The sequence below is a fragment of the Drosophila elegans genome, unplaced genomic scaffold, assembly GCF_018152505.1.
Source record: "Drosophila elegans isolate 14027-0461.03 unplaced genomic scaffold, ASM1815250v1 contig_397, whole genome shotgun sequence".
Classification (NCBI taxonomy): Eukaryota; Metazoa; Arthropoda; class Insecta; order Diptera; family Drosophilidae; genus Drosophila; species Drosophila elegans.
In genome coordinates, this window is record NW_024545782.1 from 519529 (window position 1) to 545896 (window position 26368).

Genomic DNA, 26368 nt, shown 5'->3' on the forward strand with positions numbered 1-26368 from the left:
CGAAGTATTGTAGCTCCTTGATCTGACCCAGTAACTGGTTCAGATGGATCTCTGATAACTGTTGGACTGCCATCTTGTCTTGAGTTTTTATTTGGGCTTCTTAAAATGGTTATATCTGACCGAATTGGATTTTTGGATATTTTATGACTACTCGTAGGTTTTTACGTCACGTAATTTTATTTTCAGAATGTTTTTATTTCTGACCGAATTGGATTTTTTTAGATGTCTTATGACCACTCGTAGGTTTTTCGTCACGTAGATTCTTTTGCGGATCTTTTTAAGTGCACTTTATTTAATTCGCTGATCAAGATAACTAGTTGTGTAGTATATCTTTTTGTTGATCAGTACCGTATTTAAAAGGACTTTATTTTTAGATCCTACCGACTGCGCCAATTAAATGTTTGCAACTCCGATTAAATAAAAAAATATAATTTAATTTTATTCAACTTGTGGTTTACAGAGTTTTAAACTTATTAGTGAAGAACACCGACCGATTACTTTGAGGTCTCAAACTGAACTTAACTTGCTGATCTGATTCTGTTGATGATCAAGCCTCGGTCTCGAGCTTTTCGGAATTTGAGTGAGTTGTGAAATTGTTCTGAGAACTTTCAGTTTCTTTTGAGTGAAACTTTAATTACTCTTGGATTCAAGTGTCTTGACTCTTGGATACAAGTGCGCTCTTAGATTTTACGACTTTGAAATGTCTTTGGATTGAAATAGGAGTTTATGTGTTTTTGAAATAGGAGTTTATGTGTCTGCGAGCCGAACTTTGATTATCTTTGAACGTGTGAACGTGACAATTGGGGTGAGTTGTTTAGTCTACATTTTTAGGTGATAACATATTTGGGGACTTTCCATTGGCCTTCGATTTTGGGCTCTTGTTACAAAGGTGAATAATTCTAGGGTAGTGTATATATATATATATATATTATAAAAGTTCACTTGACAGTAAGTCGAACGAAACTCACTTACCCCTTTTTATTTCCATCGACGAGAGCTCTCATTGTGGTATTCTGGGCTTAAAAAATTAATTGTACACATATCCATAAATATATATATATTAGTGTAAATTCACTTAACATTATTATTAAATTGTTGAATTAATTTATATAAAAAAAATTATGTTATTTGACATTTCTTAGAATTGCGCAATGTTGGTCATTTTTCACAAACAGAAAAAAAAGGTATTCGCTTTATTGCGATACGAATTGCGAGGAAGAGTAGGGTGAAAACGCCACTCGCGATGATTGACCGTAGCACTTCTAGCAGTGGTTTCTCGTGGTGGTGCCAATTATATATAAAAACTTTAGTCTGTTGCTTGTATTTAATTGTTCATTTATTATTAATGAGTGTTGTTGATTGTTCAGACGAGTTTTATAGTGCCGAAATTGAAATAATTAGTAATAAAGTAATTGTTATTTATGCACGGCTAGTGCTAGCTCCTTTCTGGCCAATTGGCGGTGACCGCTATGTTTTCTCCAGTGCACAGATCGCTTGTACATCCGGAAGAGATTCAGAATCAACATAAGGATCAAGAGTCGAGTAATGAGGCACAAAACATTGTAGACTTTAGTGATGTCCTGCTTATGATCTACAATTTCGACGTTGTTTACCACGTTCGCCGTATTGCCTTTGAGGTTGTAGATCCCATGATATATAAAAAGTGTGTTTCTATCGGATTCCTAATTAGATCACTTGGATAGGTCCTCCGCGTTTGCTGTTTTCGCCGGTAGTGGACCTAACGCGGTTCCGCAGTCGTTTCTGTCTCGACTCCCGGTTCTCAATTATCTTGGACTGTCTTCTCGATCCTAAGGTGGGGGATCTTATATACCGGTGGTATTGCTTCCGGGTCATCTAAGTGTTCCCACTTAGGTACAGCATTTCCCCGTTTTCTGGATTAATGACCCACTTCTGGATTCCGCTAAGTTTCGTATTAATTGCTGCTTACACCCATTGCCTGCTGTATGTTCTTGTGAATTGCTTACTCTAACCAATTCGTTGCTGGTTATTGTATTGGCCAATTTCGGTGTTTCGCCACCTGCACTTAATTTTTTGTTGGTTTTATTCCTTACCCCGCCTTAGGACGCTCCCGTAACAATTGTGAATGCCTATATCTATGCCTGATTCTTACTCTCGACTTCAACTTGATCTTGGTCACTTTCAGACTTGGTGTAAACTCAATTACTTATGTCTTAGCTATACTAAATGCATCTATTTGATTTTATCAAATTAACCCGTCTCTCGAATTCTAATGATAACAATGTGCTGCAACGTGTTTCTACTGTTCAAGAACTGGGTGCTATATTTGACTATAAACTATGTTTAACGATCATATTTTGACAATTTTCAAAAGAACTAGAAGCCTGCTGGCTATTATAAAACATTGGTCTAAGGAGTTATACGACCCTTATAAAATCAAGCTTTTATACGATTCCCTGATTAGGAAATCGTTAGAGTATTGTTTGTGCATATGGTCTCCGCGATTGTTACGTACCACAAGTCTGTTCAAAAGCAGTTTTTGTTATTTGCTCTGAGAGGTTTTAACTGGGACACTGGCAGTCAGTTGCCATCCTATAATAACAGATTACGTTTGCTCGATTTGCCCTCCCTGATTAATCGTAGGACCTGACATGGTTTAATTTTCTTTCACAAACTAATTAATGCTGATGCCGACTCCTCCTTTCTTCTTAGTTCTTTAAATTGGAATATAACAAGTCTAAATATGGCCTTTCTGTGTTCTTTGCTATAAATATAAGGGTCTCAGCCATGTCTCGTTGTTCGGAGTGTCTTCAGCGTATAATTTTAATTCTGATTCGAAATTCTAAGTGAGGTGGGGCACGACATTATAGAATGAAAATATTGTGATTACAGGCGGTTAATTGCTTAGACCAAACGTGCATTAACGGTTTTCCTATTGTGCCTTGCTAATCGCATCCGCTTCGCTGCTATTTTTGTTTCTTCGGAATACATGACTCCTTTCCGCCTCAATTCTGGGGTTTCCTAGAGTTTTATCTGTTCCAACTATTTATTCTTTGAATCCAGAGGAATCCGAATTAAAATTTGACTTTTCATTGTTGGTATAAACAACCTGGCAGCTCGGGAGCGTGTATCTGTTTGACGAGTGTTGCCATTAAGATTAACATAGATCAAGTTTGAGTGAACGACATTTGGAGTTCATTCAGAAGTTCAGAGAAAAATCAACACCAAACGGACGCATTGAACATCGTAGGTAAAAGAAGCTATACATTGCTCTGGCACACATGGTCGGCCTCAATTTCATCGCTCCTTCGGATTGCAACATCTTGACAACATCTTGACAGGTACCTTTCCCTTGCACAGCAACAATTTAGTATTTTGGTGGACACCCCTCTCGAACCAGCAGTGCGGCCGTCAGCAGACTCCCCCTTTTCCCAGGATTACTAACATATTTTAAGTAAATTAAATGTATCCATGACCCTGAAACTACATTTCATGAAGTTAACAAAAAAGAATGAAAATATTTACAGTTTTCTTACCAATTATGGTCAAAAAATGCTAAAGAGTTGTGAAATATGGCTTAATAAAATAATATAATATTGGCTTGTTGGACCAAAATGTGTGTAAAGTCGCTGTAAATGAATGCAAGAACATTTTTTTGGTGCGAAATTATTAGTTTATTTTTAGTAACATTTGAAAATAAAAATTCAAAATGGTTTTAAAATTGAGTTTTAACCAAAAATCCAAAAAAATAACATACGAGCCATTTCGGCATCTATAAACACTGCACCCACCGTATAAAAGTTCTTGGTTTTTTTTTGTTAAAATCTAGTAATTAATAAATAATACAACGTAAAAGTTTGTGGTGCCAGTCAATGGTCTAGACGTAAGAGTTTGTGACTATAAAGCAAATCTAAACACCGCCACTTTCAACAATATCTTAAATCAAAACACACTTCTCTTTTGAGCATCGACATTACGAATAACACGCGTTAGAAACGAAAACTATTATAATGATATGGTTTTTGTACGGATATTCTTCCACCTTTTACAAAGTATCTGTTTGTTTGTTTTCAAAAACAAAAAACTTTTTTCTTTTAATTTTTCTAAACAAGATAGAAAACAATTCTAATTTTTCAATTTTAGCGGTAAAAGTTACAATTGTACCTGCTGGATACCAAATAACAAGTAGTGCAAATGCATTGTTTATACCCTTGCAGAGGGTATATAATTTCAGTCAGAAGTTTGCAACGCAGTGAAGGAGACATTTCCGACCCTATAAAGTATATATATTCTTGATCAGCATCACTAGCAAAGTCGATCTAGCCATATCCGTCTGTCTCTCCGTCTGTCCGTCCGTTTCTACGCAAACTAGTCTCTCAGTTTTAAAGCTATCTGCATGAAACTTTCCCAAAAGTTGTCTTTCTATTGCAGGTAGTATATAAGTCGGAACGAGCCGGATCGGACGACTATAGGAACAATCAGAAAAATAAATTAAGAAAAATTATAACTTTGCTGTTTTTCTTTTTTTTTAGTTCTTCGACATATAATAATGGTTAATTATTTCAGAATTACGGTTTAAATTTAATCTAAATCGGACGACTATAGCATATAGCTCCCATAGGAACAATCGGAAAAATAAATAAAAAAAAATTATAACTTTGATGTTTTTCATTTTTTTTTTAGTTCTTCGACATATAGTATTGGTTATATAATAGTATTGGTATAATTCAGAATTACGGTTTAAATTTCATCAAAATCGGACGACTATATCATATAGCTCCCATAGGAACAGCAATAGCTGCAAGGGTATATGAACTTCGGCTTCCCGAAGTTTGCTTTCTTTCTTGTTTTTTTTTTATTTTTTTCCGATTGTTCCTATGGGAGCTATATGCTATAGTCGTCCGATTTTGATGAAATTTAAACCGTGATTCTGAAATATTAAACCATTACTATATCTCGAAGAACTAAACAAAAAATTTAAAAACAGCAAAGTTATAATTTTTTTTCATTTATTTTTCCGATTGTTCCTATGGGAGCTTTATGCTATAGTCGTCCGATTTAGATGAAATTTAAACCGTGAATCGAAAATATTTAACCATTACTATATCTCGAAGAACTAAACAAAAAATTAAAAAACAGCATAGTTATAATTTTTTTTCATTTAATTTTCCGATTGTTCCTGTGGGAGCTATATGCTATAGTCGTCCGATCCGGCTCGTTCCGTTTTATATACTACCTGCAATAGAAAGACAACTTTTGGGAAAGTTTCATGCAGATAGCCTTAAAACTGAGAGACTAGTTTGCATATAATCGGTCGGGCAGACGGACAGACGGACATGGCTAGATCGACTCTACTAGTGATGCTGATAAGAATATATATACTTTATAGGGTCGGAAACGTCTCCTTCACTGCGTTGCAAACTTCTGACTGAAATTATAATACCCTCTGCAAGGGTATAATTATAATTTAGCTCTTTTTTAATTTTTTTCTTAGTTCTTCGAAATATAGTATTGGTTAATTATTTCAGAATTACGGTTTAAATTTCATCAAAATCGGACGACTATATCATATAGCTCCCATGGAAATAATAAAAATATATAAAATATCTATCTAATAGGTGAGCTGCACATCATCATAGCTTCAATGTTTTTCAACATATACGCAAGTAAATCATAATTTTAATGTTTTAAAAAATATTTAATTCTTGCAATATATATATATGTATATATATTGTATATATATATATGAACTTCGGCTTGCCGAAGTTTGCTTCCTTTCTTGTTATACCCTTGCAGAGGTTATTATAATTTCAGTCAGAAGTTTGCAACGCAGTGAAGGAGACACCTCCGACCCTATAAAGTATATATATTCTTGATCAGCATCACTAGGAGAGTCGATCTAGCCATGTCCGTCTGTCCGTCCGTTTCTACACAAACTAGTCTCTCAGTTTTAAAGCTATCTGCATGAAACTTCTATTGCAGGTAGTATATAAGTCGGAACGAGCCGGATCGGACCACTATAGCATATAGCTCCCATAGGAACAATCGGAAAAATTAATAAAACAAAATTATAACTTTGGTGTTTTTTAATTTTTTTTTTAGTTCTTCGAGATATAGTAATGTTTAAATATTTCAGAATTACGGTTTAAATTTCATCAAAATCGCTCGACTATAGCATATAGCTCCCATAGGAACAATCGTATAGCCGCCATAGCAACTATCGAATAATTAAGCTGCAAATCATTATAGCTTCAATGTTTTTAAGCATACACGCAAGTAAATCATAATTTTAACGTTTTCAAGAGTATTTTTTTTTTGAAATAGTTTTTGAAATAGCTGCAAGGGTATATGAACTTCGGCTTGCCGAAGTTTGCTTCCTTTCTTGTTGTTTTTAATGGCTAATATGATTTTTGATTTGTTTAATAGATCCCCATACTTTATCGTCAGGCCGAATTTTAAAAATTCATTTAATAAATAATGCATGTTTCTTTTATTAAATTACAAAAAATTTACAAATTCAACAAAAACTTATCATATATTATGTCGATTTCTCTTAAGTTTGAGCACTTTGGTAAACACATTTAGTAGTGAATGTTATTTTAATATCGAATAGTATTGTACTTTAACTAACGTAAATATTTATATAATGTTGTCCGTGATTTTCACAAAAGAAATAAAGTTTTAAAGCATAAGACTATTACAAGAGTACATTCATAATTAATTTCGTCAAATATTATAAGAATATAATAAATATTTAAAGATTAACGCGAACATTATTTGTTTATACAATTTGTTTTTACGAAACAGCACATAATTTGATATTCGACATAAAATTTGCAGCTTATGTCAAGCACTTATGGATACACCAGAAAATAAGTAATACATTCAAATCCACAAGAAAATTGTCTTCAGTTCAATAATTTTTTTTCTGCTGAATTTAAGCTTTGAACATCAAGTGTTCCGCCCCTAGCGATGTTAGCTTATGTTGATCGGAATTCGTTTGTGTTGCTGTTTTGTTGATTTGTTTATAACATGGTTACTTCTGTTATTTGCTTCTGGCTTAGATTTAGGAAATACACTTTGAAACCAGTCTATTGGGTCTCGTTTGACACTTAGAACTAAACTAGCTTTAAGCCCCACTCCAAATAATATTCCCACAAAAATAAATCTGTTTGATTAAGCTGCTTTCTTATGCCCATTTTCCACCGATTTTTTTTCTAGACTTCCACAGTGGCAGTTTTTGGCATCGTCAGGCAAGTTATGATGGTGCTTTTGGGCCAGCTCCAACCGCGCCTTGTACGTGTAAAGGGACTGTAAGGGCACGTGCAAGAGCTCAACAATTTGCGTAAAATCGACCACTGCAAAGAAAACAAAAAACAATATTTAATAAATGTATTAAACCGTGGTTCCAATGGTTCGTTTTTACCATCATCTGCAGTTATGTGCCCATGTCGGATAAGGAAATCAATTACCACCGGCGCTGAAGTTGTTTTGAAATCAGGGGTGAAAACCCGCTCCACGCACTCCTTGGCTGGAAGCAGTTCGAAAGCCTGCACTTCTCCGTCAGAATTCTGGGGAACAAAGTCGAGCGGCAGCTCCAAGTCAAACACATATTCTGTATTAGGGAAAAGCCCTTGCCGGCTTTCAAAGTAAAAAGAGACACATCCAGCAGACACCAAATTTTTTACAATATGATATGGAATTGATGCCTCCTCAGCAGCTTCTTTAATGGCTGTCTCCTTAATGCCAAAGCCTACAGATAGTCCACCGCCGACCATATTATCCCATTTTCCAGGCCACGTTTCTTTTGTGTTGGATCGCTGCTGCAGCCAAATGCATAAACCTTGGGTAGGATGTCGCACGTAACCGTTGATGTCAACGCCGTACTTGCGTACACCAAAAAGCGGTGTTGCTGCCCTTTCCATTTTTAGCAGTGCATTGCGCTCGGACTTCACCTCAAAGTACTCATCCCTCCATCCCTGTAACGCGGGAAATAATCCCTCGGAACGCAGGTTGCGCAATACTTTTTCCATTTGCTCAGTGCGTTCATTGTAGTCACGGAATGCTGGGTTCATCTCAACCAATCCCTGTGGTTATAAAAGTCTATTTGTGTTTGCATTACTGCTATATATCCCACTCACCTGTTTTGTTTGCTCGCAATCACGAATGCAAAATACTTCAGGATACTTCACGAGATGCTTTAGAACATCTGATTTGATAAGACCAACTTGTTGACCCTCAACCACAAATGGACGTATGTCACATTTTTGAAAACCTATGATTTAAACGGGAAGGGTTTCATTATTTACAGTATACTTAGTTTTTAACTAACTTTTCAACAATTATTTTAAGTAACAGAAACTTGAGTTTTAAAAGTAATGAAAATCTTTAAGGGGATATTCTTTTGGTTTCGGTCGAAAATCAAGTTTCATTAATTACATTATATTTGTTTTTAAACTGTTTAAACGTAACGTATTGTTATAAATAACAGGAACCTCTCTTAAATAAATAAAAATGTTGGCGAGAAAAACGGGTTTAAGGGGCTATCCCAATGTAATTTTTTTTTAAATCTTTTTTTTTTTAACTATTCGGTAGTTTGTCAAAAACATCATTTAGAAGCGGCAAAGTATGTAAAATAGTTTTTGAATGGTAGCGTTCTGAAGAGTGACCGCCCACAGGCATACACATACGCTTTTACCTCGAAACGACATTTTTGAAAACTGCTGACATCATAACTCAACTACAAGTTGACCAATCGGTTTCAAGTTAAAACTTATTTATCTTGAATGGACCCTACTTACAATGACATATTAAAATTCGGATTGGTTAAAAATTGTCTATTTGACAGAATTTTTTTCAGTAAACAACTTCTTGTTTAACCGACGCCATTTTGTTAATATTTGATATGTTTTAAAGATCGTACGCCATTGTAGGGGAAATATATCTAGCATTTATAATCTTTTAGAATTTTTGGATTTTAACCACTTATTCAACCGGAATCTTGGAGTAGTACTATTTTTGTTGGAGCCGCGGCGGACAGCCGATAGTCCCGTTAAAATAAGTTGAAACTTACCCTATTATGTGCAAAAACTCGCCGTGCAAATAACTTACACAAAGAAGTGCGAGCATGTTAGAGGATGTGTGCAGAACACTGATTTAGAGACTAGAGACATTGACAAAACAAAAACAAATGTTGCACACAAATTTCTGAGCGGAAAACTTTTTTTGATTCGCTTAAGGTTTTCCGTCCGAGTGCTTGGCTAAACAGAACCAACGAATCGATCTCTTAATATTAACTCCTTTAAATACTTTTAAGAAAACGCTAGTTGCACAGACCGGGTTTTAAAACTGTTTTTGCTGTGTCCGAGAAAAGAAGAGGCTTTATTAAGACACTTGTATGCACTGTAACGACCTGATTTTATCCATCTCGTTCGCTACGTAAACGTTCGGCAAGTTCCGAGAGTATGTAGGTTCGTCCCGTCAACTTGATATTACGTGATTGCCCATGACCAAGAAGAACGGTCAGTAATCTCTTCCGCTTTTTTGTTCAACGTTACATTGTAGGATTCTTTAAACCGTAGGATTCTCCTGCGGCGTATACGAGGCTATAAACTAGCGTGGGACGCCCAGGGCATCCAAGAGATTCTTGAATACTCTGCTTATAAATGCAGCAGTACCTTGTCGGTAATAAGAGCCCTCTCCTCAGCACCCCATGCCTCGGCATCCTTCTCGAATAGCTTTCTGCTAAATTTTCGTTGTTGCCCTCGTCGCATGAATATTATCCCGGTCCTAGAAGAATGAATTCGTCGGATCTGTGTGAGCATTCTTTCTGTTCTTTAAAGCAGGATTGGTTTATATTTCAAACAGCTTTCTCAAGTTTTTTACCTATGTACTTCCCTGCGTCTCTTTAAATCCTTGGGCAATGGTGTCTTGCTACTACCATCGCGATCGTACCGGCTGCACACATGCTCTTCTTCTGCCGAGTCATAAAAGTAAAACAAGAAAGGAAGCAAACTTCGGCAAGCCGAAGTTCATATACCCTTGCAGCAAGAATTAAATATTTTTGAAAACATTAAAATTAATATTTACTTGCGTATATGTTTAAAAACATTAAAGCTATCATGATTTGCAGCTCAATTATTAGATAGTTATTTTATATATTTATATTATTTCTATGGGAGCTATATAGTATAGTCGTCCGATTTTGATGAAATTTAAACCGTAATTCTGAAATATTTAACCATTACTATATGTCGAAGAACTAATAAAAAAAATTAAAAAACAGCAAATTTATAATTTTGTTGTATTTATTTCCGATTGTTCCTATGGGAGCTATATGATATAGTCGTCCGATTTTGATGAAATTTAAAATGTAATTCTGAAATAGTTAACCATTACTGTATGTCGAAAAACTAATAGAAAAATTTAAAAACGGCAAAGGTATAATTTTTTTGTATTTTTTTTCGATTTTTGCTATGGGAGCTATATGCTATAGTCGTCCGATTCGGCTCGTTCCGACTTATATACTACCTGCAATAGAAAGACAACTTTTGGGAAAGTTTCATGCAGATAGCTTTAAAACTGAGAGACTAGTTTGCGTAGAAACGGACGGACAGACGGACAGACGGATAGACGGACAGACGGACATGGCTAGATCGACTCTGCTAGTGCTGCTGATCAAGAATATATATACTTTATAGGGTCGGAAATGTCTCCTTCACTGCGTTGCAAACTTCTGACTGAAATTATAATACCCGTGCAAGGGTATAATAAATGAATATTCAATACATAGACTTTGCAAATCGTTAACATACATGGAAAACAATGGCCCAGGACAGATCCCTGAGGAACTCCACGAGTAAGCAGGATAAAACTCAAAACTTTCATTAAGATAGGATTCAAAGAGCCGAATTGTAGTTCTAACTGAGTTAAACAAGTTTTTTAGTTTTGTACTTAGAATACTTACACTTATCTGATATTAAACAACTACTTTCAAGTAAATTTTTAATTTTCAATGACATTCAATTTTCAAATACCTTAGCTAAAAAAATTAGGATAGAAATGGGCCTGTAACCATTATTACTATTGACGGCAGTACATGTAGTGACGATGCGCTACAAGAGCGTGTGCATAGGATACTACTATATGTAGCCGCAGAATTTATGCAGTGATGGGTCCGATCGTAACGAGTAATACACCAATCAAAAAGGTATGATAGGGATTGCATAGCAAAACTTTAGGATAATTAATTGGTTTAGGAGAAAGGGCGGTGAAAATGGCATACCAAAAAAAATTAAAAGCGCAGTTAAAATTTTGTTTAAAATACTATTATTTGGTAGAAATTTTTGGGTGTTTGTCAGTTAAGGAATTATTTTAGAACTCTGGAATAATTTTTCATGTGTTCGTCATGTCGTTTTTAAAAAGTTTGTTCTGTGACTTTTTGAAAAACTAATAATTTTAGTGAGAAATCGCGAAAAAAAGCTAAACTTTGCACGGCTAAATTTTTTAAAGTTGCATTTTTTTTTTGCAAATTGTTCTTTAACTTTTTACGTAAATAGCTCTTGAGATTCAGCAACTTTTGGTAAATAACAAGTTTTTTGCAATAATCTTTTCGAAAGTTTTTTTAACCAAAAAAAACTGCAACTTTTCTGAGTTTAGCGCAGCTATCGCTGCATTGCACAGTGGTCGGTCTTGTATGGGAGCCGCGGCCATAAATACTTCTATCGCTTTGAAACTTGTACCAAAAATATAGACAAATTTTATAGATATATAGGACAAGAATTGGCCGGATTGTACCACTTTATCCTGTAGCTTTCATTGGAACAACCTGGGAAAAAATGAAAAAAATATAACTTTTTTTATTTTTACATTTTTTGTTTAGTTCTTTAAGATTTAGAAATAGTTTAATATTCCCGAGTTTCGGTTTTAATATTATTGAAATCGCAAAACTATATCATATAGCTTTCATTGATGCGAGACAGAACAGAACGCAATCGTGAAATTTGTAACTCCTAAGGAAATAAGCTATTATTTAAAGAAAAGAATATAAACACAAAACATACCACAAAAATAACAACAAACGACAATACAAACCAACAAACTACAACAAACAGCAGAAGCTCGTCTTTTTATACAGAGGGTATTATAATTTCAGTCAGAAGTTTGCAACGCAGTGAAGGAGACATCTTCGACCCTATATGTATATATATTCTTGATCAGCATCACTAGGAGAGTCGATCTAGCCATGTCCGTGTGTCCGTCCATTTCTACGCAAACTAGTCTCTCAGTTTTAAAGCTATCTGCATAAAACTTTCCCCAAAAGTTGTATTTCTATTGCAGGTAGTATATAAGTCGGATCGAACCGGATTGGACGACTATAGCATATAGCTCCCATAGGAACAATCGGAAAAATAAATAAAAACAAGAAAGGGAGCAGCTTGCAGCTATTTCAAAAACTTAATACTCTTGAAAACGTTAAAATTATGATTTACTTGCGTGTATGCAAAACATTAAAGCTATGATTATTTTCAGCTTAATTATTCGATAGTTCCTATGGCAGCTATAGTTTAAGACATTATAAATGTTTAAATATTTGACCGCTTAGGCTTAAGGCTTTTTACTATTTTTGAAACACGTTCCAAAATTACAATTTAGCCAACAATTTTTCGAAAAATGACACTTCTAAACTGAATATCAAAAATTCCTTCACACATCCTCTAACATTTCTACGCAAATTAGTCTCTCAGTTTTAAAGCTATCTGCATAAAACTTTCCCAAAAGTTGTGTTTCTATTGCAGGTAGTATATAAGTCGGATCGAGCCGGATTGGACGACTATAGCATATAGCTCCCATAGGAACAATCGGAAAAATAAATAAAAACAAGAAAGGGAGCAGCTTGCAGCTATTTCAAAAACTTAATACTCTTCAAAACGTTAAAATTATGATTTACTTGCGTGTATGCAAAACATTAAAGCTATGATTATTTTCAGCTTAATTATTCGATAGTTCCTATGGCAGCTATAGTTTAAGACATTATAAATGTTTAAATATTTGACCGCTTAGGCTTAAGGCTTTTTACTATTTTTGAAACACGTTCCAAAATTACAATTTAGCCAACAATTTTTCGAAAAATGACACTTCTAAACTGAATATCAAAAATTCCTTCAGAAAGTTTTTCCTTAAACTTGAACGATTCATTTGATACTTTCACCAAAGCTCTAGCTATCTTCTAACGAAAAAAACTAATCAAAAAGTCGATCTATTATCAAATGATTCCGTCTACGGAATACGTCAGGTCCAACGTCATTCTCATTTTTTAAAACTGTTAATGGTTTTTTGTATGATACGTTCCATTTGGCTTGCAAAGCCTAAGACATACTTGAAGACGATATGCACTCCAAATAAATTGCGCGACCTTTTTCCAATAATGTTAACTCATTGCCAGTTGATGCCATGAGCCTTTGGAATAAGGACAAGGAAAGTCTTTCAAAAGATATGTTGTACAGAATACAAAGGAGAAAAGTTGGCGATATATATCCCGGACTGATGGAGAGTTTTCAATAAATGTTTAATTTGCCTTGAAGATCTAACATTGTCCATAGGTGGAAATTGTTTATCAAGTTATGGTTTACCCGGGGTAAACATAAATCGAAAGGTTTTGGAAAACACAGATTACGTAAGAGAAATGAATTACGAAATTAATGAAGTTCAAGTAAGCAATGTTGAAAATTCTCTTACTACAGAACAAAATGACTGTTTTAGAACGATCTTAGAAAGCGTTAGAGCCGAAAACGTTGCAATGTATATCTTGGATGTTGCTGGTGGCACAGGGAAAACGTTTCTTCTAAATTTGATATTGTCAAAAATTAGACAAGACAAAAAAATTGCTTTAGCTGTTGCTTCTTCACGAATAGCGGCCACGCTATTAACCGGAGGACGGACAGCCCATTTAAATCCCTCCAACTCCTTTTTTGCCAAATAGTAGACCTGAGAAACTATCGGTAGTCTACCTCTACGGTTTGATTTTGAAGAGAAAAAATTGGGACTGCAAGCTGTATGCACAATCATATTTTAAAACAAATATTCGATTGTGTCAATGGTATCGAAATTAAAAAAAAAACAATGTTTTTATTATGCGGTGACCACTATATCTTTGGACTGGTTACATATTGCAAGTCAATATTTTTTCGATACCAAAAGCTCTTTTTGAGAAACGAAATTATAACGAGTAGTTATACATGATCAGGCATTGCTTAAGAGACTTACCGTGCCAGCACCAATAAACACCCACACGAGACACGCTTTTAATAGGCAAATGTAATGATGTAATGCGTATACCACTATCGCTAACTATCGAATTTTAAACCTCGACAGTGTTTCTAAACCCAAATACTCGATATATCGATACTATCATGACAGGCCGACCAGCTCTACCAAATGGCTGCGGGGTGTTGCAAACACTACAACGGATTATCTTTTTTCCAGGTAACCGGGACTGTTTACCTCCGCCCCATTTCTAGTAAGGAAATTACATCCTCATAGGTCTCTATTAATACTGGGACGATCATCTTGTTGTGAGTTAAATACTGTATGACCTAGTTTGCCAAATAATCCACGTTCCTCTGGGCAGAAAAAAAATTCTGCAAGTCGCAAATAAAGTCTTCTCAGGTTCCCCACTGTCTGCTTTTAGCAATTAACCAAGCAGAGTTCCGACATTAACCTGGGAACCGACTCCATCTTCTCCCGGAACTCTAGAAAACTCGTCCAAAATTCACTATTGCCTTACCACTTTAGCGTAATCCGTCGGACTGGCTGTTGTGCTCTTATTGTCTGTACTTTTTTCTAGCTGAGCTCTCTTCCATGCTAGTAATAAGTTCAGTGAGAACTATCTTTAGGCTCGGGATCGTCCTGTCCCTCCAATTCGGCCAAAGAGCTAGTGGGATGGCTTTGATGACGCCGAGCTGAAGGCAACGATCGGGTTGCAGGTTGTTGTTAGCGAAAGCCCTGCTTACACGCACGGATTCTGTGAAACCGTAAAACTCCGAAGAATTTAGCAACTGCATATGACTTAAAGACCGTAGCGTAAATAAGCAACCCCGGACAGTCACAAACACAAAAGACAGCTCACAAACTTACCTACCACCATCCTCTTTCCCCAACAATCATCTCACCTCGGGCCGGGCCAAGGTGTCACTCGGAACGTGCCGAGAGTCAGTCTGGCTGGGGTTTAAAAATAACCCAGTCTCAAACAGTGGGAACAGCGATTTCACATACAAAAGTTGAAAAAGCCGCGGAAGGAAGACGGCGGACCGCAATGGTGCCGACTGTTGCCGAGTGCTGTCGTCATCATACTTCCGTCATCATACTTCCAAAACTTCTGTATAAAAAATCGATGTGCGCGCACCAAAAATCACGTGCTTCTCAAATCTTTGTTAAAGTTGTCACTTTTTTTTATTATTTTTAAAATGAATCAATGCTCACTTTTTTACGAATAAGAAACCAGTAGCTACTTTCAAAAAAGCAATTTAAGAAAATTTTTTTTTAATTAAAAAAAGGTTTATTTATACCAAGAAAATATATTTAAACAGTAATTTCTGAAGAAATCATAAATATATCTCCTACCAAACAAAAGTTAATAAATAAAAAATAAGTGTTTTTTTTTCCAAAAAAGGGACCAAAGGTAACTTTTTAATCCACTGCAACTTCCGTAAAACTTTCAAATTCTCAAAACCGGCCCAAACATATTTTTTGTATGTTGTTGTGAAACCAAAAAGCCTAAAAAGTTACAGAAAATAGGACCTTAGCTTTAAAACTTAGACTAGTTTGCATAGAAACGGAAGAAGAATTATTATGGGCGGCAGTCATGTAACGACGGTGCACACCAGGAGCGTGTACATAGAAGACAGATTAATATATATGTATAGTCACAGAATTGAAACTATGCTGTGATAATCTGAGTAACAAGTAGTGCACTGATCGAAAGGTATTTCGAAAAGTTAGTGATTTGGTTCAGGTGACAGTTACATACTAAAATTTGTTTAAATTTGGTTTGGTAAAATGCTTTTCTCATTTAGCTTAGTTGCAACTTTGTTTAAAATACCCCCAACTTGCTAAGACCGATGCTCCGTTCAAAAGTTATTAGTACATTTATTTTTGTATTCATGGCCTTGTTTTAGGATACTCGATTCATTTTTGATGTGTTGGGTAGGTTAGTAGAAAAATCATTTGTTGAAAACTAACTATTTTAGCGGAAAATTAGCAAGAAATAGCTAGTAAAGCTACAGACAAATCGTTTTAAAGCTATATATTGTTTAAAAGGTATTGTCAAATACTTATCACTGACTTAGGTGTAAATGTTATACGTTTTATAACAAAAATTTGTATATATTTTTTTAAAATTTTGTTGAAACTTTTTTTAAAACGACCGTTACGATTTATTTCTTATTTTTGAATATATAGATCTTGAGATTCCTAAACTTTTAATGTATAGCACAGCACATGGGCGTAAAAACTATTTTTCTTAAGTTATTCTGGTCTACAAATTTTAAAAAATATAATTTTTTTGCATATTTTGAATGTTTAGACTTTTATAAATATGATCCTAAAAGGATTTATTAAAATTCGATATATTTTCGAAGACACGGCGTGGCGTGGCGTCTGAGCCATTATAATGGTTTCCTAAACATTAAACGCGTTTTTCGAAACAAATTTTTTTGAGGTGGCTGACATGATATTACAAGTTTTATTCCTTTAAAATTTTTTATAGATCTTGTTTATACAACTCTCAATCGCATCTGCTTTTGATTTCTTGTTTTCAAGTCGACGCCATTTTGTTGTTGATATTTGTTTTTATACCCTTGCAGAGGGTATTATAATTTCAGTCAGAAGTTTGCAACGCAGTGAAGGAGACGTTTCCGACCCTATAAAGTATATATATTCTTGATCAGCATCACTAGTAGAGTCGATCTAGCCATGTCCGTCTGTCCGTCCGTCTGTCCGTCCGCCTGTCCGTCCGTCTGTCCGTCCGTTTATATGCAAACTAGTCTCTCAGTTTTAAAGCTATCTGCATGAAACTTTCCCAAAAGTTGCAGGTAGTATATAAGTCGGAACGAGCCGGATCGGACGACTATAGCTTATAGCTCCCATAGGAACAATCGGAAAAATAAATGAAAAAAAATTATAACTTTGCTGTTTTTTAATTTTTTGTTTAGTTCTTCGACATATAGTAATGGTTAAATATTTCCGATTTACGGTTTAAATTTCATCAAAATCGGTCGACTATAGCATATAGCTCCCATAGGAACAATCGGAAAAATAAATGAAAAAAAATTATAACTTTGCTGTTTTTTAATTTTTTGTTTCGTTCTTCGAGATATAGTAATGGTTAAATATTTCAGAATTATGTTTTAAATTTCATCAAAATCGGACGACTATAGCATATAGCTCCCATAGGAACAATCGGAAAAATAAATGAAAAAAAATTATAACTTTTCTGTTTTTTAATTTTTTGTTTAGTTCTTCGACATATAGCAATGTTTAATTATTTCAGAATTATGTTTTAAATTTTATCAAAATCGGACGTCTATAGCATATAGCATAGCATAAAAATATATAAAATAACTATCTAATAATTGAGCTGCAAATCATCATAGTTTCAATGTTTTTCAGCATATACTCAAGTAAATCATAATTTAAATGTTTTCAAAAGTATTTAATTCATGCAATAGCTGCAAGGGTATATGAACTTCGGCTTGCCGAAGTTTGCTTTCTTTCTTGTTAAATGGTCAACCCGAAAGCGTCTAATGAAGAATTTGTTAGATTTATTTTCGAATTCATGTCACCCAGGACGCACTACTCCACCGGACTGTATCTCAACGAATTTTGTCTATTTTTTTATGTTCTCACAATGTCAATAATTAAGATAAAAAAATGTATATTAAAAATGATTTTGATTTGTTTTTTATCCTGTACGAAAAAATGCCTAGACCAGAATACCCGCTTAAGCAACAAAAACGGCAACTATTCTCAGTTCAGAGCAGTTAACGCTGCCTACGCAAACTAGACCTTCATTTTTAAAGCTATCTGCATAAAACTTTCCCAAAAGTTGTCTTTCTACTCGTGTAATATAAAATTCGAAACAAGCCGGCTCGGACGACTATATCATATTGCACACATTCGAACAAATTTGATGAACAGAATTATAGCTTCGCTGCTTTTCAATACTTTTTAATTTTCGTCAAGATATAGTAATGTAATATAATAATATAATGTTCATATACCCTTGCAGCTATTGCAAGAAATAAAAATTTTTGAAAACCTTAAAGTTATGATTTAGTTCATTATTTGTTTAAAAACATTGAAAATATGATGATTTGCAGCTCAATTATTAGATAGTTACTTAATATATTTTTATTATTTCTATGGGAGCTATATGATATAGTCGTCAGATTTTGATGAAATTTAAATATGTCGAAGAAGAAAACAAAAATTTTAAAAAACAGCAAAGTTATAATTTTTTTAATTATTTTTCCGATTGTTCCTATAGGACCTCGTCCAAATTTGATGAAATTTAAACCGTAATTCTGAAATATTTAACCATTACTATATCCGATTGTTCCTATGGGAGCTATATGCTATAGTCGTCCGATCCGGCTCGATCCGACTAATATACTACCTGCAATAGAAAGACAACTTTTGGGAAAATTTCATGCAGATAGCAGAAACGGACGGACAGACGACTAGATCGATTCTACTAGTGATGCTGATCAAGTATATATATACTTTATAGGATCGGAAACGTCTCCTTCACTGCGTTGCAAACTTCTGACTGAAATTATAATAACCACTACAAGGGTATAATTATAACATCGATTTTTACTTTATTTTTCTGATATCAAATCGAATAAAATATATAGTTTTTAACAGGTGTTTTGGTTCGATATTATTACTTTATAGGGTCGGAAACTGCGTTGCAAATTTCTGACAGAAATCATACCACCCTCTGCAAGGGTGTTAAAGTGATCTTGCATAAGAGATTGGTTTGGGTTTGTTTGCTAATTTTTTTGATGTTGCTAGACAAGCTTAACCGAATAAGATGTAATACGGTGAAAGTCTTATTGGCTCCTGGCGTAGTCTTGTTTCTTATGATTATTTTTTTATTTTATGGTGTCTTAGATTTTGCACAAAACAGTTGCAGCTGAGCTATTTTGCAATCATTATCTTCTTCTCATTTAAAAAATTAAGTTTTTGTGAAAAGGAAAATTTATGTTCTATGCACGATTGGACTGTTACCAAAATAATAAAAGTCAGGATGTGCCGCTGAAGATCAAAAAAATTACTCGCACAATAAGACACACGCACTAAATAACCATCGATAAACATCATGTTCAAAATTTTGTCTTTCGTGGCAGTTCCAGGTGAAAATCTTAATTTTGCGGTGAAACACATACGGCTAAGAGCTTTTCAAGCCATTGCAGTGACTATTGATTACCTGTCAAGTAAAAGTTGTTAACCTTTTGCGCTAGGATTAGCAGCCTCGACGTTACTTCGGTTGAAGACATTAAACCAATCTTTGATTGAAAGCCAAATGCCAAGTAATGATGGGATATTTTTTTCCGCTTCGCTATCCCAAGAAAATTTTCCGTTTATTCCTCGGCTGCCACTGCAAGAATGCACACACAGTACAGCCCACTTTTTGTATACTTTTATATTTTTAATCAGACATCGCTAACCAATCAGCAGATAATTAAAACACAGACTGAAAAAAGAAGATGAATACCAACGGTCGCAAGAGTTTTTCAACACTTTTTTTTTCCTGTTCGCACCATACCTTGGTCCATAATAGCCAATTCACATTTGGCCAGAACTTCCCGTACCAAATTTTTTCCAACTACTAAGCTAATGAGCTTATCGTACCTCTGAATTGCTGAACTTCAGCCAGCTGTGCCCTACAATTTCAACCATCAAAAGTTTCAGCACCTCAGAAGCCAAGAGGCTCCTTTAAATATTGTTGCTCGTTTCTGTTAAAACTGAGTTGGAAGTAATTACCATATATATGATATTCTCTAATTTTTTCAGCACTTTCGCACAAGCTAATGCAAAAATTTGGGAAAGGCAAATTAAAGCAGCTGACGAACAGCTGACTGAATTTCAGTATATTTCTGCTGAATTTTTAGAAATTCAGAGATTCAGACGTTTCAGAAATACCCAAATTGTTCCCCCAATTGAGATTCAGTCGTTTATAGCCCAGTCCCACAGAGCGAAACTGTTCGGATTTTGTATGGTTGGTGGACTGGTGTTCCTACAGTCTTTAACTCCATCAAACTGTTTTATAATATATTTTTCCTGCTTCTTTTTAATTTTAATGCTAAGAATTAGTGGTTCAATGTTTTTTGAACTTTAATATAATGACCTTTATCTACTCTGTATTCCAATTTTAGGGGATGCGTTAACCTCCCAAGCTGCCATATCTCTTGCGACAAAGCCTCTGGTTCACAGAAACAAAGATAGCCATCATGACCCTCAAAAAATTCTGCAAACGCCACTGTGACTTTTGATGGACTGTGGGTGGTGGATCTTCATCTGCATATACAAAACCTATGTAAAAAAACTGCGTCTGGCTACATACGCAATGACGCAATGAAGCAACACAAGTGTAACTAATCCTTCAGTCACAGAAGCCTTTTGCCTGATTCCATTGGCACATTAAAACATATAATTTAATTTTTTGCAAAAAATAAATTTTTTCGAATTTTAAATTTTAAAGATAGTTTTTATTTGAACTTTAAATTTAGACTGATTTTAATAATAGATCGTATAAAGAATGAAACCTATAGAAGCATTGTCGATCGTGGCAGCGGCGGTGGCCGCGACAGCGACGGAAGCTGGTGGCAGGGTTTTTTGGCCACGGTTTAGCGCACTCGAACTTGTGTGGTGTTGGAAACGCAGGTGGGGGAAAGCTCTGCACTATTGCAGTTTTCTGTCGTCGAATGCGGATGCTGGTAAACAGTTCAGGAAATTGTTTGGTTTTTTTGGACAATTATGTTGTAAGTGGGCAATAAGTTTTATTTATTTTGTTTTATTTTTAGGGTATTAACTTATAAAACCTATATTTTAACAGTTATCACCATGAGGCTAAATGCCCATTTTAACTAAATGCCATGAAGAATTGCGAGTGGAAGACATTTGCCTGAATCGTTTAGAAAAAATACCGATAATTAATAATATTTTGTTATACGGGTGTGACACTACATTGTTCGCCTCATTCATTGACGAATTCATTGAAGCTCAGAGACAGAGACAAATATATGGATACTCCTTAAGGTTTTTTGGTAATAAGTTCACGGTCACACTGCCTTTTTAATGTTAAATTGTTTTGTTTATTATATTGTGTTTATCCCGCTAATTTTAACGTTTAAAGGTTTTCAGTTGTTACCTTTAAATGGTAACAAATATTTCGTATACATTTAAGCCTCGTTTTTTATTCCGTTTAGTCGTCAACTCCAATCAATGAACAAAATTGTACTTATTAAATAAAATGCTCATTGATTTCTCGGCCCCGGTGGTATTTTATCGAATGCTATTTTTGTTGCCCAAATTCCGTCTAGTATATTACTATCGGGTCTCGGGTTCTGTCAATTTTCTCCATTCGTTGCTTATTGGAATCGTCATACGTTTCTCCTGCTCGCACTTACGTAAAATCGATTAATTAAAAAAATAAATGAGGAATGAAAGAGGCCATGTCATAACCCCATTAGTGCCACCACTACAACAGCTTGTTGTTCTACGCAAGGATGAATTAATTTTTGATTTTTTTCGAAAATACAAATTATTTTGCAAATAACTTACTAAAGACAAGAGCATGTCTAGAAATTCCTGTTACGGCTTGCACAGAAAAACCGCTAAAAAACACTACACTGGCAAGTGTTGAAGATAATTGTTTCAAATTCAAAAAGATATATCAAATGTGGTATATTTCACCTTTCCTGCGGACATACTGGCCGAATATAACCTAAACTGATGTTGAAGAGAGTAATTAAACATGAGTTTAATTTTCAAGAAATATCGTTTATTTACTGGCCTAAATAACTAAAGAAGTAAAAGTTATAATAGGTTATGGGCCCAGGAACGTTTTGTTCAGTTTAAAGTAAAAGAAAAAAGTAAATTTTGATCGATTACAATGGATTTGGCGAAGCACGTCACGAAACTCTCAGGTGCGAGCCGATTAGGAAAAGAAAAGTTAGGGACCTGATAGAATATCACGACGGTGCTCTCGACGCGTTGGACGGAAAGATCGTCAACCCGGATCCATTGCCAGAAGGTGCCTCAACAGAAGATGAAAATAAGTACAAGGAGAAGAGCGACTTTTTTCGTAAGGCCAACAGCTATGCAAAATCCATGATTACCACTGCGGTCACGGACTCGGCGTACCAGAAGGTCATGGACAAGGAGACAGCACATGATACGTGGGAAACCCTGAAAAATCAGTTTGAAGCAACAGCGAAGGACAAGGTATTCAGGATGTGCAACGAGTTTTCCGCTTTCTCTTGGAATCCAGGTAACGATGTAACAACCCACATAGCAAAATTGCGTAGTCTATGGAACGATTTATATCAAACTGAGCTGCCAGATTTAATACTTGTTTGTAAAACGCTACAAAAAAAATTTGGGAAAGGCAAATAAAAGCAGCTGACGAACAGCTGACTGAATTTCAGTATATTTCTGCTGAATTTTTAGAAATTCAGAGATTCAGACGTTTCAGAAATACCCAAATTGTTCCCTCAATTGAGATTCAGTCGTTTATAGCCCAGTCCCACAGAGCGAAACTGTCTTAAACTCTATCAAACTGTTTTATAATATGTTTTTCCTGCTTCTTTTTAATTTTAATGCTAAGAATTAGTGGTTCAATGTTTTTTGAACTTTAATATAATGACCTTTATCTACTCTGTATTCCAATTTTAGGGGATGCGTTAACCTCCCAAGCTCCCATATCTCTTGCGACAAAGCCTCTGGTTCACAGAAACAAAGATAGCCATCATGACCCTCAAAAAATTCTGCAAACGCCACTGTGACTTTTGATGGACTGTGGGTGGTGGATCTTCATCTGCATATACAAAACCTATGTAAAAAAACTGCGTCTGGCTACATACGCAATGACGCAATGAAGCAACACAAGTGTAACTAATCCTTCAGTCACAGAAGCCTTATGCCTGATTCCATTGGCACATCAAAACATATAATTTAATTTTTTGCAAAAAATAAATTTTTTCGAATTTTAAATTTTAAAGATAGTTTTTATTTGACCTTTAAATTTAGACTGATTTTAATAATAGATCGTACAAAGAATGAAACCTATAGAAGCATTGTCGATCGTGGCAGCGGCGGTGGCCGCGACAGCGACGGAAGCTGGCGGCTGGGTTTTTTGGCCACAGTTTAGCGCACTCGAACTTGTGTGGTGTTGGAAACGCAGGTGGGGGAAAGCTCAGCACTATTGCAGTTTTCTGTCGTCGAATGCGGATGCTGGTAAACAGTTCAGGAAATTGTTTGGTTTTTTTGGACAATTATATTGCAAGTGGGCAATAAGTTTTATTTATTTAGTTTTTATTTTGTTCTATTTTTAGGGTATTAACTTATAAAACCTATATTTTAACAGTTATCACCATGAGGCTAAATGCCCATTTTAACTAAATGACATGAATAATTGCGAGTGGAAGACATTTGCCTGAATCGTTTAGAAAAAATACCGATAATTAATAATATTTTGTTATACGGGTATGACACTACATTGTTGGCCTCATTCATTGACGAATTCATTGAAGCTCAGAGACAGAGACAAATATATGGATACTCCTTAAGGTTTTTTTGGTAATAAGTTCACGGCCACACTGCCTTTTTAATGTTAAATTGTTTTTTTTATTATATTGTGTTTATCCCGCTAATTTTAACGTTTAAAGGTTTTCAGTTGTTACCTTTAAATGGTAACAAATATTTCGTATACATTTTAGTCTCGTTTTTTATTCCGTTTAGTCGTCAACTCCAATCAATGAACAAAATTGCGGTGCGACCGATTGGCCGATTTGGAAAGGAAAAATTAGGGACCTGATAGATTATCACGACGGTGCTCTCGACGCGTTGGACGGAAAGATCGTCAAACCGTATCCATTGCCAGAAGGTGCCTCAACCGAAGATGAAAAGAAGCACAAGGAGAAGAGCGACTTTTTTCGTAAGGCCAACAGCTATGCAAAATCCATGATTACCACTGCGGTCACGGACTCGGCGTACCAGAAGATCATGGACAAGGAGACAGCACACGATACGTGGGAAGCCCTGAAAAATCAGTTTGAAGCAACACCGATGGACAAGGTATTCAGGATATGCAACGAGTTTTTCGCTTTCTCTTGGAATCCAGGTAACGATGTATCAACCCACATAGCAAAATTGCGTAGTCTATGGAACGATTTAAATCAAGCTTTGAAGGCTAAAAATGAAACCGAGCTGCCAGATATAAAACTTGTTTGTAAAACGCTACATTTTTTCCAAAAACCTTAGAAACGTTCCGTCAAAGTTGGATGCTCTTGATAAAAGAAGAAGAAAAGACTTTCGACGAATTAACTAATCAAATTGTCATGTTTGAGAGAAAAAAGGAAAGCCAGGAGGCTTTTTCTACCACAGCACAAAAGGAGCATCGTCAGGATTCAGGAGCATCTGGTCGGAGATTCTATACCATTCACAATTGCAAGAAAAAGGGACACTGGATCAGGAACTGCAAAAATGGAAAAAGGATGGACATCCGAAGCCGAGCTACCAGAATGCTGAACAAGGAAATTGTGCAGAACCAACGTTGACTCTTGTCTCAGTCCACAATAGCGTGTTTGCATCAGAGGCAAACTCAGAGGTCGACTGGTGGATAGACAACGGTGCAACAAAACACGTTGTGAAGACTGTGAAGTATTTCGAGCATTTTGAGAAGTTTGAGAATCCGAGTTGGATCAGAGCAGATGGAAATGAAACCTTGCCAGCTTTGGGCCAGGGCACAATCAAAGTCAAAACAATTGTCAATGGTAAAATTCTTTTTCTTTCTTTGAAAAATGTATGGTTTGTTCCCAATATAACGAAGAACCTGATTTCAGTTTTGGCTGCCCAAGACAATAATCCAAGTAGTCGTTTTGAGTCGTCAGCAACCAAGTGCACCCTCAAAATAAACGACAAGATTGTCCTCGTTGGAGCCAGAGAAATTGGAGGAACACTCTACAGAGCAGCGATCGAGCCCATACTACCAGAACGAAACGTCGATGTCAACGTCGCAACTTCAGGAACTTCAATTATCCAACTCTATCACGAGAGGTGGGGACATCAGGACAAGAACCACATCAAGGACATGCTCAAAAGAGACATGCATTCAAGTCAAGCTTGAGAGTAGCTTTTGCGAGCCTTGCATCCTTGGAAAGGCGCATCGATTGCCATTTGGAACGAGGAAACCAGCGATGAAGCCAGGGGAACTGATGTCAGGCAATGTTTGCGGCCCATTTGAGGATTCTTTCCAGAAAAAGAGGTATCTGGTAATTTTAAAGGATCATTTCACCAGGTTTCGATACAGGTACATCGTCAAGCAGAAATCAGAGGTCAAGGACGTGCTGCGAAACATGGTTTCTCACTCCAAGTAACAAGGGCATACAATTCGAGAATTCCTGAGCGACAATGGAGGAGAATTCGACTGTGCAAGAGTGAGAGAAACTCTTCAGGAAGCTGGTATAACTTTTCGACTCACCGCTCCCTATACTCCAGAACAAAACGGTGGGGTCGAGTGAGAATCGAACGATAGTCGAAACGGCGAGAACTTTCAAGTATTCTAATCCAGAAATAAAATTTCCAGAAGCAATTTGGGCCGAGTTGATCAGCACAGCAGTCTACGTTCTCAATAGGACGGGCAAATCTTCATTGAAGGGTCTGAGCCCTTACCAACCAAGAATCAAACATCTTCGAATCGTAGGATCGACGTGCTATGTACACATTCTATGCCAAAAAAGGAAGAAGATGGACGAAAAAGCTGAAAAGGGGTACCTGGTGGGTTACGACGGAGATGAGAGATATCGTATTTACTTACCAGAGAAGCACAAAGTAGTCGTGTCGAGGGACGTAAAATTTCAAGAGAAATTCAGCAATTGTGAACCAGGCGTCAACCTAGCTTTTCAAGATTTTGGATCCAAGGACGTCGTAGAAGACAAGGAAGAAGAAGACGTGAGCTTGCACAAGAGCGAGGACGAAGACAAATACGCAAACGGAGTAGAAACAAGCTTTGACGAAAAAAACAACAAGAGAAAAATGCAACCATTGCGGTTGAGGGATCGTTCGAAGTTGAAGAGACCGGAGCATCTGGATGACTACGCAGCAG

At 35.8% G+C, this 26368-nt stretch overlaps 2 protein-coding genes across 2 annotated transcripts; one reads left to right on the forward strand and one right to left on the reverse strand.

Annotated features, from left to right (window-relative positions):
* Positions 1-6445: 6445 nt before the first annotated feature.
* LOC108149952 (uncharacterized protein YJR142W) lies at positions 6446-19748 on the reverse strand. The gene is made up of 4 exons (XM_041708756.1): positions 19469-19748; positions 8121-8254; positions 7406-8066; positions 6446-7337 (listed from the first exon to the last, which is right to left on the reverse strand). The coding sequence occupies exons 1-4, from the start codon at positions 19536-19538 to the stop codon at positions 7156-7158; spliced, it is 1047 nt and encodes a 348-aa protein (XP_041564690.1). The 5' UTR covers positions 19539-19748; the 3' UTR covers positions 6446-7155.
* A 3573-nt stretch (positions 19749-23321) lies between these two features.
* On the forward strand, positions 23322-25500 carry LOC121467386. The gene is made up of 4 exons (XM_041708812.1): positions 23322-23393; positions 24004-24385; positions 24612-25037; positions 25107-25500. The coding sequence occupies exons 1-4, from the start codon at positions 23322-23324 to the stop codon at positions 25388-25390; spliced, it is 1164 nt and encodes a 387-aa protein (XP_041564746.1). The 3' UTR covers positions 25391-25500.
* The last annotated feature ends 868 nt before the right edge of the window (positions 25501-26368 follow it).